Source organism: Camelina sativa, chromosome 5 (genome assembly GCF_000633955.1).
Source record: "Camelina sativa cultivar DH55 chromosome 5, Cs, whole genome shotgun sequence".
Classification (NCBI taxonomy): domain Eukaryota; kingdom Viridiplantae; phylum Streptophyta; class Magnoliopsida; order Brassicales; family Brassicaceae; genus Camelina; species Camelina sativa.
Window position 1 is genome coordinate 29,834,365 of NC_025689.1, and position 17,471 is coordinate 29,851,835.

At 31.0% G+C, this 17,471-nt stretch overlaps 3 protein-coding genes across 3 annotated transcripts; 2 read left to right on the forward strand and 1 right to left on the reverse strand.

Annotated features, from left to right (window-relative positions):
• LOC104787871 (probable membrane-associated kinase regulator 1) lies at positions 3,025-4,366 on the forward strand. The gene has a single exon (XM_010513520.2). It carries the CDS (start codon positions 3,332-3,334, stop codon positions 4,229-4,231), a length of 900 nt encoding a protein of 299 aa, XP_010511822.1. The 5' UTR covers positions 3,025-3,331; the 3' UTR covers positions 4,232-4,366.
• Positions 7,904-9,175, reverse strand: LOC104787872. Its single transcript, XM_010513522.1, has 3 exons — positions 8,461-9,175; positions 8,311-8,388; positions 7,904-8,227 (listed from the first exon to the last, which is right to left on the reverse strand). The coding sequence occupies exons 1-3, from the start codon at positions 9,112-9,114 to the stop codon at positions 8,222-8,224; spliced, it is 738 nt and encodes a 245-aa protein (XP_010511824.1). The 5' UTR covers positions 9,115-9,175; the 3' UTR covers positions 7,904-8,221.
• On the forward strand, positions 12,991-13,734 carry LOC104787873. Its single transcript, XM_010513523.2, has one exon. It carries the CDS (start codon positions 13,098-13,100, stop codon positions 13,578-13,580), a length of 483 nt encoding a protein of 160 aa, XP_010511825.1. The 5' UTR covers positions 12,991-13,097; the 3' UTR covers positions 13,581-13,734.

Genomic DNA, 17,471 nt, shown 5'->3' on the forward strand with positions numbered 1-17,471 from the left:
TTCTCTTCACATGATTAGAGCATATTACTTCCATTATTTCACAGAAACATCTCCTGACTCTTCATTTACTATATGCATAATGGTGTCGCCAGAAATTAGTAGTTTCTACATTTGTAATATACGTAAGGAAAGTATTATTGATCTAATTATATACCTTTGATTGAAAAAACAATACTTCTATACCTTAATCTATTTTAAAACGTTGAATAGTTATGGTTGTGTATAGTAAGTTGTGAACTAAGGTTGGACATATTTGCGCTTAGATTACCATTCACCATTACGGATTAGCATGCATTATTTCGAACTTACAATCTTCATGCTAGTACATATTTAGCATAAAACTTCATACTATCACAAATTTAATTATCATTGGTCTGCTTTTTTATTTCTATTTCCCAAAAATATTGTACTATCATAAATTTCATATCCCCTATTTATAAAAAAAGAATCATTTTAACAAAAAAAACTGATGTGTCAGCAGTATAGAAGTTCAACCATCATTTACCAATTAACTTTCAAAAGATAAACTTATTTACATATAAATCCCATTGTTTTTGCTTTTAAACCAAATAGGTCAAACGTTTTAAGTTGGGCTATGTTAAAAAGTCTAGTAACAAATACCAAATTAGAGAAATATAACTAATATAATTAACATAATTTCCCTTATCTTAAATACAATGAAAATAAACTCAATGATTTTAAATATTTGTTATAATAAATCTTTAAAATTAAATATACACTATATATGTGCGGAATATATAAAAATATAATACTTTCTAATTAATAAGTATCTAATTTCCAAGGTATAACAATACAAAATCGAAATATTATAAATCATATATATGAAAGTTGGTCAACTCTCTCCATATGAGTGCTACATCATCACACCAGAAAATGACATGTGTCTTTCTACATTTTTTAAATAAAATTAATCAAATTAATTCAAGAAAAATCAAAAGACACTCCTAACTAAACTAAGTGAAGGAAAAGACACTCTTTACATGTACCAAAAAATTCAAGACAAGACACACTCTCATATATACAAAGTGAGAGATCTAAGAGTGTTTACTGAAATGACTTTTTAGTTTTAGTTTTATTTTTCTCTTTCATATGAAAACTCATGAAGCAAATAAGTAATTATAGTTATACATATGTTGTTTAAATTTATGTCAATCCAGATTCTAATCAAGAGCCTACCATGATGCATTTAGCTCGAGAACTAGAACATAAGAGAATATATGGAATAAGAAATTGTTTCTTTAGAATCAATTTAAGCAAGTTTGAAGCATTATCCATATATGTAACATAATTGCGTAGAATTGTATCAGTATATCCTATATTGTTTTTGTAGGTATAGAAATAATCAAATGTATATATGAAAAAAATATAATTGATATCTTGAGTAAAAGATGAATCTTACCATACAAGTTGTAACTAAATATATCTTAATTTATTAACTACATAAAAACACACAAAATAACAAAAACTAACAAGACAACATAATTCTTTTTAAAACAAATTTCAATAAAAAGCAAGATAATTTCTTTTAAAACAAATTTCTAAACATTAACCCGCACTTAGGAAGGGTATTCACCTAGTGTAGTATAAAGATAGAAGAAAAATAAAATAAAATAAAATATGTACTATTAAGTTCTATTTGGCTATAATAACATAAAACCCACCATCTTATGCGCACTATCTTAGTATTAACCTTCTCTTTCTTTTCAGTACTCTTCATGATTGGTACGAAGACCAGTGCAGTGAAAAAGCCTCCTGAAATAGAGGCGTAAGCAGCAGAAGAGGCATCCATGGTTTTTCTTTTTTGGTAGAGAGATGAGAGAATGATAAGAAGAGATGCCTTTTTTTCTTGCAAATGATTGTGAGATGAAAGGATGGAGCTTTGCAGAGGTTATCTAGTCTCATTTTTCAGGGTTTTTGTGATAATTGTCCAAAACTAGTTATATCTTGTAGTGTATACTATTGTCTATTATATTACAACATATTACAGTGGGATGTTTTCCTTACCAAAATATTAGTATGCAAAGTTTGATTTGCAACATACATATGTATCAACCATTGAAAGCCTAATATGTAAATTATATATAATACATAAATTTGTTCAGATCATTGAGCGACTTTATAGCTGCAATGTTTCAAACCAGAAAACATGCATTTCTGATTAAATCATATTTTTAACATGTTGTTCAGTTTTTCTTAGTGGATATTATTACTGTCCTTTGCAGACATCTATGTAATAGTGAAAAACATATTAAAATATCTAAGAAATAAGATATGGCGATGATCAAGTACAATGTATCAAACGATATTATCGGTTATTATTAATGTAATAATGTGGTACGTATGTAGATTCAAAATACAGACACTATTATCAGATGCCCTTTCCAACATAAAGGTAAAAGATAAACAGAAGAAATTACTTGGTGATACTTTTCTTGAAATTCTACTACCAAAGAAACAAAAAAGTTATTAACAATAAACAAATGTTTAAAAGAAAAATGAAGTTTTTTCCAGAAGAAAAATGAAGTTACTTTCCTATCTTAAGATCGAATTTATCAAATGGATGTTTATTTTGCTATTCCAATTATCATTTATTTAATAAAAATCTCAGTGTTGCTACTTGTCTAATTCATTTTTATATTTTTAATGTATTGTGTGCAAGTTTAGAACCTCAAAGTGATCGCCGTTCAGTGTATTCGTGCGACTTGCATGATAATTGTAAGACACATTCTTGATTACATTAACTTTCATATTTCAAACAGTTAAAAATAATAACTAAAGTTGGTTAGATTCAACTCATCATTAACATTTTTTATTTTGTCATATATCATTTGTCTTTATATGGATTATGCTGAACACATCAACAATAGTTTATGTTGCATAAACTGCTCAGCTACATACATTTTAAGCATCTTTTTACGAACGAGGACAAATGATAATGGGTAAATATCTTTTTTTATATTGATTTTGGGCAAATAGATTGAAATCTCAACAATACTTTACTATTTTGTTTTCTTCTTTCCCCTATTCCTTTATCTTTCTTTAGCTGTTCCTCTTCTTTTTCTTTTTGTTTTATCGTGAAAACTACAACAACTGATTAGTCCCTCCATCTCCTATTGTCTCCTTAGCTTCGTAAGACAAGTTACAAAAGAATTAAAAAGAAAAGCTGAAGCTGCCATTTTTGACTTGAGAATCTTCATTTTTCTTTCTCTTCTTTGACTTTCAAAATCTTCTTCGATCCATTCTCCATTCTTTAACATCGTTTTCAAATCTCCAAGGTCTCTTTATTCTTTTCCCGGGCTTTGGTTCTTGAATGATATCAAAGGAAGGCATATACATATATATAGAGAGATATATTGTGTGTGTGTGTGTAAAAGAGAGAAAGAGAGTGAGAGAGGGAGAGGTTATGGCTATTGACGTTTGTTGTTCGGAGGCCTCTGGTTCTGGAATCAGTCCAAGAATCTCTTTCTCTTACGATATAGACTCAACGGACGACGGTGAAGTCAGATTAGACACAACACTTCTTGAATCAGGTTCAGATTTAGATTTCTGCTTTGGCTCGAGTTGTTCTGTTCAAGAAGTGTCTCCGGCTGATGAACTCTTCTCCGATGGCAAGATTCTTCCCGTACAGATCAAGAAAGATCTACCACAGGCAGTAACCTTCCGGGTACAACGATCAGCCTCTCTATCATCATCGTCTTCGTCCTCTTCCTCTTCCTCTTCATCCTCATCGAGAGCACCCGAAAAGAAGATGAGACTCAAAGAGCTTCTATTGAATCCTGAATCTGATTTCAACGACAAGCCAAGAGGACTGTTCTTGCAATTCAAGAGAAGCATAAGTCTCAACTACGACAAAGGCCGAAACAGCAAAGGGCTGATCAGATCGCTTCATTTCCTCTCACGAAGCAACTCCACACCAAACCCTAACCTTAACTTGAACCCCAAGGAAACCCATCAAACTCACAAGACTCACAATCTCCCTAAACACACGTCTCCTTTAAGAAGATCATCTTCGCTCTCAGCTTCTTCAGTCCCTTATCACCTCAAGTCACAGGGCAGAAAGAGTTTCGGAAACGGAAACGGTGGGATTCGAGTCAGTCCGGTCCTGAACTTCCCACCGCCGGCGTTCATCTCAAACGTCGCCGACGGATTTTTCAGCATTGGATCTCTGTGTAGTGGTAAGAGTAAGACCAACACAAAGACAAAATTATGAAAACATCTTTTGGCATTTTGTGGCCGGAGGGGGAAAAAACAGTTCAAACAAGAAATGTCTTTATTTTTTTTTATTTTTTTCTTACTGTTTGTATAATGTGGAATATTAATATAGACAGCACATGTGAAGATTAGACAGCATGTGGGTTTTGTCTGTAATTTCAAAAACCAAAAAACAAGAATAATTGACAAACTAGGAAGCGTAGCAGAAGCATAGGTACACTTCGTTGATTGGATCTTTGTGGTAATAAGATTAGTTTTGTAAACACGTAAATATATAGAAAAAGATATATGTAGAGAAAAATGGATCGTCGTGGTGATAAAATTGATGATTAAAAAAGATACATGAAATCTTCGTGGTGATATTCGATGATTAATAATGTAGTCAGTACAATATGTCCATGCATATTCTTAGGTTGACTTTGACTGGCATTTTACGTCGTTCGAGAGGTCGCAATAGCAATAGAGCTGAGCTAGGCTCGTTAGACTTGGGTACGGTAATTAGCCACAAGTCTCCATATATAATTATAGTATGTCATTTTGACATATTTCAAACAATGTATGTTTTTATCTAATAAATGATTTAATGAAATGTAGTTTTGGTTTGAAGGTAAATGAAGAATTTTAGTGTTTAAATTACAATAAAATTATAAAATAACATTCATTACAAAATTAAAGTAAAACTCTAGAATGAAATTTTTGTGAAAAAGAGAGAGTAATATTACAAATTTACAACTAGTATCCTTATGAATATGGTGTGGAGTAACCTTCACTTATTGATATTGGATAGCCAATTGAGAATGTTAAAATATCAAAGTGAATACCAAATTACCAACACAAGTTAAACATTAATATTAATATTAAAAATACTATAAAATGCAAACATCTTCCTCAAATATTCTACAATAATATTGTAAATTTAAGAGTACATATAAATTGTAAAAAGAAAAAAAAAAACTCAAATCGTAGTTCATTGCATTGGAAATGCACACACAAAATCTTGTTATTTTGGAGTGTTTCATAGCACTATAAAGTAAAAGGAGAGAGGGAAATTCAAAAGTGTCCTATTTCTAATACCACTTTTTAAGGAAATTATTAAAAATACATATAAAAGTCTAAGATCTACTCAAATATGTGTGAGCACATATTAAAGTATACACAAATTTACCTTTATCATGTATAAATTTCAAAAACTTTACAAATACCTTGTGAGACATTATAAACCCTTATAAATACTTGTTACGAGTTTTTGTTTAGTAGTTACCATCAAATTTAACTAGAGGTATTTAAAAAAGAGACAGCCAAATGAAATATTTTTGAAAGAGGCGCACCAAAAAGACATTTCTAAAAAAAATCTCTAAAAAAAACACATTTTTAGTATAATCAAATTCAAACCAATGCAATTGCAATTTGCAAACAATGTAAGAGAACCAATTGTCTTTATATACCTCTAGTTAAATTTATATTTATATGAGAAGTAACTTTTGCATAACATGATCAGGACTTTTTGTATGAAACATGTTTAAACATATTTTTAGAGAAACCATGTATATATAATATAAAGATTTATATAAAAGAGGTAGATAAAGGGTAACATAGGCAATACAATCTCATATCTATTATTTGAAGTAATTTTTAAATAAATTGCTTACATGTGATCACATTTTAAATTTTTTACTAGACTTTTTTTAGGAAGATATTACGAAATTATGCATTGAGATATACTGATTTTGTATAACATCAAATGATGTATAAAAAGAGAATTATATTTCTATTATTTTTTCATATGATTAATAAAACCGCAAAGAAGGAAACTTGAAAGAAAAAAAATAACATGTGTGGTTTTTTTTATCGGATGTCCCCGAAGGGACATAACATTGTGTGGTTGACTAGATTTTTTTTTTTTGCAAAGATAGGATATTGAAATTCTCTATAATATCTAAAATTCTCTATCATATCTAAAATTCTAAATTTACCAAAAAATTCTAAACAAGTTATGTTGTTTTTACGTCAAATATTTTTTGTTAAATAAGAAATTGTAGGCTGAGATTTATACACTTTCTCATGTCGAATATCAGAACATGTAATATGTTCGGCCTCCAAGTGTATTTTAAACAGCAATACTATCAATATTTATTAAATTGATTAGTTAATTTATCATAAATAATTGAATTTTTAAAAAGATAATCATATGTTTTTTTCAATTTTTAATAATATTGTTGTATTTTTTTTAGTATTGTCTATATAATCATAAAGTTAAGTATTAAAAATAAAGTTGATCATAGCCATTTATTTAGTTAACTGAAATAATGTAAACTAGGATATCCCGTGCTTAAAACACGGGTCAACAATTTTAAAACAAATTATAATATAATAATAAAACATTTTATTATTATTTTTTTAAAGTTATTTTGTTTGAGATAATATGTAAATCTATTAGTCTATTTGAATACTAATTATTTTAGAATATTATAATATTTTATTTTTGACGTATTATTACAGTTTTATATTGTTTTTTTGTTGTATTTGCATCATTATTTTTTGAAATATAAAATAGTAATTTTAATATTATAATTATGAGTAAATAAAAATTATTAATTTATCATTTATATAAATTTAGTTTTACCAACCTGCCAATGTGGAAATTAAAACACACATTTTCACATAATGAGTGATATATCTTCATTTTAAAAAATTCAAATCACAACATATGCAGAAAAAAATATGCATTTTATTAATTATAAGTTTTATATGAAGATTTCAAACAATTTGTAAATAAAATAAAATAAAGATGATAGGAGAATCATAATTTGAAAACTTAACAAAATCTTCAAATTTAGTTATTCAAAATAATTGTATTGTATACTTGGATATAAAATCTTAGTTTTTAAAATTCTGATTGGTTTATATATTTCAAAAAAAAAAATAATTAGTAATTTCGTCCATAATTTATTAGAGAGAGAAAATATACTTTTAGATTTTTTAGATTTTTAATATTTGATCTGTGAGTGTTTTTTATTTTTAATTAATTATATTTATTTAAATTAGTTAATTAATATTTTCTAATGGCAATTGAATGTAATTTTTTACATATTTCAAGGTTAGTTTCATATTTGTACTTCTCAATTAATTAATATAGTAGGATAACATAAAGATAAGATTTATAGTCTCACACTTTTAAGTTATTATTATCCAAAATTAATACATTACTCTATAAAACATCTTACTAAGCTGACCATAGCCATTGGGTTAACGAAATTGAATCAGACCGGAAAAAAAAAAGTAAACCGGTAGAGACCGAGTCACACTGAGTGAAAACAATCCAACGCGGGAAAAAGAATGCCCCCACACGGAACAATATAGTCCACTTCTTGTATATAAATAAATAAGCACACACGCCTTGAATTGTATAATTGACATGAGTTTCATTGACCGCACAAGTTGCTCTGCACCTTCTAATATACAACGCACCCAAAACAAGAATCATTACCCGCAAACCACACAAAGTCTTCAACACATTTTCGTGTCACCACGGTCAAGCTAAAAGGGGATAGTCTAGTAATCGATCACCCATAGGCAGTAAAAGGGCAATCATCGATAAGCGGACGATAAGAGGAATGAGAAATTGACACTCAACAACATTATAAACGTTTGAACTTGGATCATCAATTCATCACACAAGGCAAGATTTGATAAAAATGCTAAATCCTATTATTGATTAATATTGGCTTTTCTTTGCTGCCTTACTGAAGAAAAAAACAAAAGAGTAGTGTTCTAATGAAACAGAACCTACTTTTTGTTCCCATATCATTTGTACAGGTTATTCTCAGCTAATGAACATAAGAAGAAAAAAACCCAAAACTAAACAATGAATAACTAAACGAAACACCAAAGAAACAAAAAAAAAGACCAATTCACAAACTTCAACCGATCCCACAAGTCAGCAAATTAAGGCTATGAAACTCCTTCCTCAATCCATCAACCATCATCATCATCTCTGCAGAATCAGTAAATCACAGATTCAGCAAAACACATTACAAACTTAACACATAAAAAGTAAAAATAAAAACAAGATCATACCTTTCCCCTCTCAGCTTGGTCACGAACATTGTAAAGCTCCTCAGTAATTTCAGTAATATAAGAAGCTGGATTCAACAACTGCAACCAAAAACAAAAATCAGAAAAAGAAACAAATTCACATAAAACACCAAAAAAGATTCGAGCTTTTACATCGATCTGTCTCTGAACGGTTCGAGATCGTTTCATAGGCCTACGCGGTGGTCGTTGCCCAAAGATCTTCATGTAATCATCTTCAATCTCTTTCTTAGACAACGTATACTCCAATCTCATCTTTAGTACTCTTTTGTTCTCCTCAATCCCTAATCCCTTAAACTGATTCGAATCAATCCTCGGAATCGGAGCTTTACAAGCAGCTCTCCTCTTCCTCAAATTCCACGGCCGTACCTCCACCGTTGCTCCCGGCGCTTCCGGCGGCGGCGGAGGACAATCCTCCATCTCCATCTCCATCTCCATCTCCGCCTCGGGCTCCTTGTCTTCTTCGTCGTCGCCGACGAGTACTTGTTCCCTAAAAATCGATTCGGTCATCTTATCAGCAACGTTTCTAAGATCTAACATGATCTTCTCCCTAAACTCTTCGATTCCTTCTTTCTCAGACGATTCCTCCACCAGAGACCGTCGATTCCGATTATCTAATTCGGAATTCGAAGATCGACGTCGGAGTCTTTGATCACCGCCGGAGCTACCACCACCGTCGGAATCATCAGCGGCCTTCATACACCTTAGTTGTCTTCGAGTTCCCCATAAGTTCGGTAACGAGAAATTGTAAAGACCCTTCGATCTCTCATGTCCCGTCGTCGTCGCCATTGGAAAAAAAAAAACCTAAACCTTCTTCTCTCTCGCTTTCGTCTTCTTGGAATTTTTTTTTTTTTTGCTCTGTGGCTTTTTGAGAGAAACGGAGAAAGAAGAGTTTGGTTTATATACGAAGTGCCGTTTTTAACATTGAAGGGTATTTTGGGGAAAGTATAAGTTTTGTTTGTGGGGGTGTTTTTGGTAAAATGCGCTATCAGTTCTCTCTTCTTTGGGCCTTTGGCGCATAGGTTTAAGATTTTCCCGGGTTTGATATGTCGGTTTTAAGTGATGGGATTGGTTTATAACCGTTCGATTTGTTGTGATTTGTGATTGTATCCGTAGATCTTTAACTCACCGCATAATCTGTGTAGAATCTATAACTCGTTTAGGGAGTTAAGATTTTGTTCAATTGGGCCTTAATGTTTCTGATTTGAATTTTAGGTATCTCACATGTGTTGTGATTAGTGTTACTTGTGTTTGTTTCTTTCTTTCTTTTGTTTTGTTTTGTTTTAAATCACCTTATCTTGAGGATTTTCATATATATTATAAGGAAACTAAAATAACAGGTGTTATTCTTCAAAGTTTGCTAATTTATATATATGTTTTTGTTATGGAATTATCACTTATACCTAAATTATTGCTAATTTATATGTTTTTGTTTGTTATTCTTCAAGTTTGCTAATTTATTCTTCAAGTTTACTAATAAAAAGACAAATTTTAAGTAGTTTTACTTTTAAGTTTTAAGAGTTTAATTTGAATAGCGCATAATTAAATATATCATCTTTAGGAAACACATAGAATAAATTAGAAAAATGAAATGACATTTTTCTGGTCAAAGGTTTTTAAATATGTTGAATCCTGATTTAAGTGCATTTTATTTAATTTTAAGAATCTTTGGTTTATAAATAAGAGTATCTGACGTAATTTTGAATATGAATGGATGAGTCGAGAAATGTTTCGATTTTGTTTGGTATTTGAGTTTGAGTCAAATGTATTTTAATTTTATGGTAAACTTTTGTTTTATATCATTTTTATAATAAAATCTTTTGTTATGTTTAACATTTAGATTTGCTTTTTTAATATATAAGTAATAATCAATCAATTTAAACCATATTAAGATGTGATTCGATTAATGAATAGATAAGTTTGGTTCGGTAAAAATTAGATCTATTTTTTTTGTCAGTCAAACTGAACATCCCTTATTGATATTGTTACTTTAATGGTAAGAGGTATATATTTATTTCTCGTATAAAAAAAAAGTTTGTGTTTACCTTAACAAGTTATATTTCGTTATGAGTAGAAATATGTTTTCTCTCATATTTTTATTTGATACATGATATGTCCACTAGTGGCCTAGTGCCCCATTATTTGGTTGTGATACTCCTTGCATGGCACCATTTTCATCAATTTCGCTAATGCTTCATTTGAGCTCTTTGTGGGAGGAGCGGTAATGGTGGTAGGGAAAAATTCCTCTTGACGAATGTGCGGTGATCGAGTCAAAAAAATGTTCTAAACTATAGAGTAATAAAAAGAAAAATTGAAAATACTTGAAAAATATTAAAGAGAACACTAATTAAGAGTAGATGAAAAATATAAGTGGCAGCTCCCTTACTCGTATAGAGAAGGGCTCATTTACAGGAAAAAAATGCACCAGATTAGTCAAAATTTGACAAAGTCCTCAAGTGCTTTGAACACATTTTTCTTGTTACATTTGATAGTCGACCACTAAGATAATCATGAAATGCACAAGGGTGAAGGTGGTAACTCATTTGTGTTCGTATCCGTTGTAGTGTTCTCAGTGTCCTTGTTTGTGCAGGGTCTACAACATTCTTTTCGTGTTCTTCTTTCCCGAGAGTTGTAAGGCAAATATCTTCATTTCTTCATGTTATGAGTAGGTTGTGAGATATTAATTTCCATTAAAAGTTTTTATGTCTATGGATTTAATAGTTAGTCCAATATTCTTAAGCATACTTTGAATTCTCTTGGGAGTTAGAGGACATACTTATCTGATCCGATTCATGATCATAGATTAAAAAGTACTTTGATCATCTAATTACTGTAAACGGTAGCAGAGTCCACCCTTCCAATAAGCAAAAGTTCAAATAACATATAATTTTACCTTTATATCTCTAACTTAGACCATAAGCATTGGTCTAAAAAATTGATATTTAAATACACATAGTTTTATTTAATTTTATTTATTTTCTTAGAATTTGAAACCAATTATAAATTGTCATGTGGAAGGTCAGTCTCTCAAGAGTTTGTCAAGAGTTCTCAAATGAAAATTATCACTCTTAATTTTTATTTTTTATATTCTTAAAAATTCTAATGAGAACCATGCATATCGTCTTAATCTTAGCCTATGAAACCAAGTTCGGTTATGCAATAAGGTTAATATTATCTCCTAAACATTTACATATATGGAATTACGATATTCTTTAACTACAAAGTATATTTAATATTTTTATCAAAAAAAGTAATATTTAATATCAGTTTTAGGCTCTGTCCAGATAAGAGATCTTTTATCTTTGTTGGGTATTTTTTAAAACTATATATGTTTGTGGACTTTTACTAACAATGTTTAGTAAGTCTGTTGTTAAAAGAATTTGAATCATATATTTCAATGATACACGTAAATTATTAAGTGTGTTGTTATATTTCTACAAAATGATATTTAAAATGTGGTGCAGTATTTCACATAGAAAAAAACATTATTTGTTATTTTTTCTTATAAAATTTTTATGAAACCAATTTTTTTTTTAAAATTAATCTGATCTTTTCATATTACTATTACTTATGAATTTTCCATAGTATGAAAAGGGTATGTTTCTTTTTCTTTTGTTTAGGGCCTAACCCAAAATATATACTTATATTCTATATAAAATGATGTGTTTCACTTATAATCATATATTTATATTTCGATTATTTTCTTTTTGTTTTACAAATTATAAACGTGACATATATATAAAAGCATTAAGCATGCTAAATATTTTTTAGTAGGATCATCGTATGAATAAATCGACTTCAATTTTTTAATACATGGGAGCCAAAAACTGAGAGGGGTTAAAATTTCTTTGTGCACAGAAGAAAAACAAAGTGTAATTGGACCACGGCCATGTAAATTATGTGGCCATTGCCATTGGATTTCAGTTTTTTTTTTTGGTTTTATAAGGCCAAACTTCTCTTATAATTACTTCTAATTTCTTAAGCCAAATTTAACCAACGACAGTTTAACTATTTAAAATTCATATAACTTTTATAATCAATCATAGTTTATTTTTTTTTGTATTTTATACTTGTTTTCTTATTTATTTTTAAATCCTCTGAAATGAGCTGTGCGCAGTCTAAAATTGTTTATAAAACTCACTCCCATAATAATTTAATAAAAGTAAGTAGAACGAAACATTTTTAGCTTAAAATGACAGTTCACAGTCACAACCACGAATTAACCTTTGCTTCAGTTTGTAATCTTTATTTATCTCCACTCAACCTAGACGTAACCTTTATTTATTTTTATTTTTTGCCAACAATTATAAACGTAACCTAGCTCTATTTATTTTAGACGTAACCGTCTTATCCTAAATCAGAGATTTTGATTTAACAAATCCTAACTTAAAGTAAATATTTCTGTTTAACAAATTCTAACTTACAACTTAAACTGTCAAGACAATACATGTGATGATACATTTTGAGAATATATGTTTACATCAAAGAACATTGTTTTCCACTTCAACCCTATATAAAAAAGGTAACTATAAATATTACCTTTATCATATAAAAAACTATATTAAAAAGGAACCTCCAACGGCTATTTATTACATACATTATACATAGACATATAATTGAAAAAGTAGACAACCAAACCGACCATGACTTTTTAACAGGTTGGCTTGGCGCTCCTGCTTAGATCTAAAAACTCTACACTTTTCATCTTTTATAAATCTTCAACATTGATGTCCTTTCCAAGAATTAAACTCTAAAGTCTCTTCTATATCAAAATGTCCCAAAGAAGAAGACCCATTTTCCAGAGGGTCTCAAAACTACTAAAAGTCTCGATCTTGAGAAGACCCATCATCCCTAGACTCAAGCTCATTCCCATTAAACGAAGAAGATCATCCAAAAGGGTCAAACTCCTTCAGCAATACAACTATAACTTTCTCCAAGAGTATCAGTTCTCGCCTTCACGTACATCGCTTATTCGTTCCTGTAGGAAGCGAATTCGGATAACTAGAGCGGGGCTTAAACGCATTTACAAGTTATTGATTCTTTCACGGTGCATTGGCTGCAATGACGATACAATAACACAAAGTTGGATGGAGATAGAGCCTTTGCATTATGCCCTTGGAGTTGCTTCTCCTGCAAGGGAGCTTCCGCAGCCGTTTGATTACTTCAGCGAAGATGATTCAATTGACTTGAAGGCTGAGAGATTCATTGAAAAGTTCTACAATGAGATGAAGATGCAGGCGAGGGTATTCGCTTGATTGAAACATTATTTACTTTTTTGAATTTTGGAATATTTATTTTCGTGTTAGTTTTTTCGTTTTGTTGTTAAGTGTCTCCGCATCATATTTTTGAGACCTTTGGAGACTCATTTATTTCACTCTACACTATATCAGTTTACAATTTTCAGTTTTATCACTTCTTGCTTGAGTTTAGAATTTGAGGCTCTTGAAAACAAATAACAAAGGAATTACATTGGGCTTGTAAGAAAAGAAATTGGCCCGTCTAATTGGAAATGAAGCCCTCTTCATTTGTGTTGAGGGTTGTGGAGTCTATTTCTCCTGAGGGTTCGTTAAAAGGACATTTTACGTGTTTTATCCGGTTTAGACTTATGTTGGTTTGTCTTACAGGTTTCCTCTCATATATTCCTTATAGGTGTTGAGTTCGCCAAAGAGCGAATAGTTTTGTAAGAACTTCGAATCTGATTATAGTGACATCTCACCGTTGACAAAAAGTAAAAGTAAAAGTAAATTTTCTCACGTTTGGAGTGAACCACTATAACATTTGTGCGATCTTGATTCGTTAAATTGTTTTGGGAAATTTCTTGGAATCCCAAACCAAACAGTTCCAATCACATATAGTTATTATGGGCATAGGCCATATTTCAACAATTTTAGTCACAAAAATTTATGGCCATTAGCTAGCCTATTGGGCCGTCGAATTGTTGCATGTTCGCAAGATGTAGTCAATATGTTTATACGCAAGTTCCATAACATACATTAGCAGGAGAAAGATATAAGAGGAGGTTTGTTGAAGCAACGAATGAGAGATCGACAAGAGGAAGTCAGGAAGACATGTCCTTTTACCACTTTTGCTTCGTAATGTGTTCTGAAACTGGTAGGACAGTATCGTACGCTAGTCCACTTCAATTAGTGTCTTCATGAGTGACAGTATATTGTTAATTTGTTATGTATTTATCGAACACATACATACGTGCACTTTTGTTTTTAGTTTTCTTGGGTCCTCATGGCACTTCGCTTCCCAAAAGATATCTTTATGTGGACCAACTACTTAAGCAATGAACTCTAAAATGAGCGAACATTACGTCCCGCCCCATGTGAGTTTAAAGTTATAGATTCTTCTTGGATTGTGCCTTGTACAAGCAATCACTGTTTTCAAATAAATTAGAACAGCCACTATCTCTAATTTATTTATTTCAGTTAATAGGCCACATGTACGAATCCAAAATCTCAGACCATGTTCTATTCAAATCCATATATACTTATTACGTGAAACGTTTTAATGGAACGTAAGCTCATTTGGATTGTTTCTTATACATTTTACATGTAACTTCCTCATTTGTTTTTCAAAATTTCTAACTAACGAGAATTATCTTAACAAAAGGGCAAAAAATGTGTATCCCCGACAAGATCTAGTACTTTATTCTTATCCTATATTGAATTGATCCATCGACATCATAATTGTAACTACATTGCAAAAACGTTAAAGAGAGAAAGGAACTTTCTTTAGATATACTTAACCCAGGTCCGGCCCTTCACCCATTCGAATGAAACATTCGTATTGGGCCTCAAAATTTCGAAGCCCATTTTGCAAGAATTTTTTATAAAAAAAAAAACTAATAAGGCTTCAAACTTCCCAAAAGTAATAAAAAGGCCTCATAATTTTTAAAAATGTCCAATAATAGGCTCCAAAAAAGTCCAAGAATTAGTTAAAAAGCCATATAATTTAAAAATATTCCATAACTAATAAAATACAGTAGGTTTTAAAATTAGAAAAAATCCTCAAAATTAGCAAAAAAAAGTCCATAATTAGCAAAAAAAATCTCAAAATCAAATGAGTTAATAAATAAAAATTTGTGAAAGCCCCAATATAGTTAGCAAAACATATTTCAGCTTTTATTATTTTTTTTTTTAAAAAACCTTAATTTTTTTTCTTTTTCGTATTGGGCCTCGGATTTCACCGGACCGGCACTGACTTAAGCCATAAACTTACTTGGAACCAACGAGGCTTCGACACACATCCAACGAGTCTTTCTTCTCTTTCCATATTTCACGTCAACAAAAGCCGAACCATAGGGGTTGTCCTGCTTTAAAATGTTTTAATCACTCTCCACGCAAGCCCTATCGTGTTACTTGGATGGAATCTGAATTTTCATCTTAGTGCTTGTCCCTAACCTACCACAACGTACTTTAACCACTACCCTATCTCCACATTACTCCTAAACGTGAGAAAATGTTTGTGTGGTTCACTAACGATGTCAAACAAAAAAAAAATTGTCAAAGAACTTGTACCAACAGAAGTCAGTCACATACCAGCCTGACCCTTGCTTCTGCTAATCCACATCAACGAAGTAAAAATTACGCATATAATGTTTCTTCAAAACGACTATACATACGTATGAGTCCTATGACTTTTATTTTCTATATTTATTTGTCTTGAGTTTTTAATTTACTCCAAACGTGAGAAAATGTTTGTGTGTGGTTCACTAATGTCTATGTGACTTCTTTGGGTACATTAGTTTTCTAATGTCTTCTTTCAACATACTAATATCATATAGAAATTAAATTTCTCAAAAAAATTACAGATTAAATAAAATATAAATAGGTGGAAGATATATTTCGTCTTAAATAATTTCCAATATAAAAAGATATAAGAATGTTATGTTTTTCTCTTAATTCAAAAAACAATAGAGAATCTGTTTTATATCGGAAACAATTGTGTAACACAATTTCCGATATAAGAATGCTATGTTTTTCTTTAATAACAATCGTGTAATACACATACACAGTACTTGTGTTTGATATAAACGGACTGCAAAATGCATGATGAGGACCATCCATACGAAACACTGAACTTTTTTTCCATATGTACGCCTGTCTCTGTGCATGTGTGTATTACACAATTGTTATTAGTTAGAGAATCTGTTATCGCCAGGTTAAAAGTCAAGACTACTGTCTACTGCGGGCTAAGTGTATAATAAAGTAGAAATCATTGTTATCTATATTATTTTCGTTTATATGTTCAGTGGGGATGCATATGTGCATGCATGATACATTATTGAAGATCCAAAGATTTTGATATTTTACGACAATGAGATTATATGCAATGTATAATGTGTAATTGTCAGACTGGTAAAGCAAAAGCAGAAATAAGACGTACCCTCAAGAGTTAAAATATAGTGGGTGTCTTTTAGATTAGGGTATATATATTGCATGATTGATAGTGTGATAAGGACTTTGATGATTCCTTAAAAAGGACACATGGTTCAGCGAAAGGGCACGTTTTGGGACTATGAATAAAACTTTCCCTCCAAAAAGGGTACCTTTTACAGTTTTACTACATTACATTCACTTTCTTTTTTTTTCTTCATACAATATACACTTATTAATTCATGTAAATTTTATTAATTAAAAAGCAAAGAAAAAAAAACGTAGATCGAAAACAGAAAATTTAAAGAATATTGCTAACCGCCTAATTAGAGTAGTAGAAAAGAACAATGTTTCAGGAGCATCCTCTTGCATTGCTCGATCGATTCTAATTAAGTAACCGAGTGAAACTACGGGGTTACAAGCAGATTTGTCAATGATGCGGATGAGGTGACCTGTAACGACCCGGAATCTCGGTAGGGGAAGGACGAGAAATCCGAGTCGAGTTATCGAGGAATTCTCTCGAGGATTCTCTCGAGGATTCTCTCGAGGATTCTATCGAGGATTCTCTCGAGGATTCTCTCGAGGAGCTCATCGAGGATCGAGGAATGGTATCGAGGAATTATATCGAGGATTGCCGAGAGTTGCCGATACTTGGTATCGAGGATTGTCGAGAGTTGCCGATACTTGGTATCGAGGATTGTCGAGAGTTGCCGATACTTGGTATCGAGGATTGCCGAGAGTTGCCGATACTTGGTATCGAGG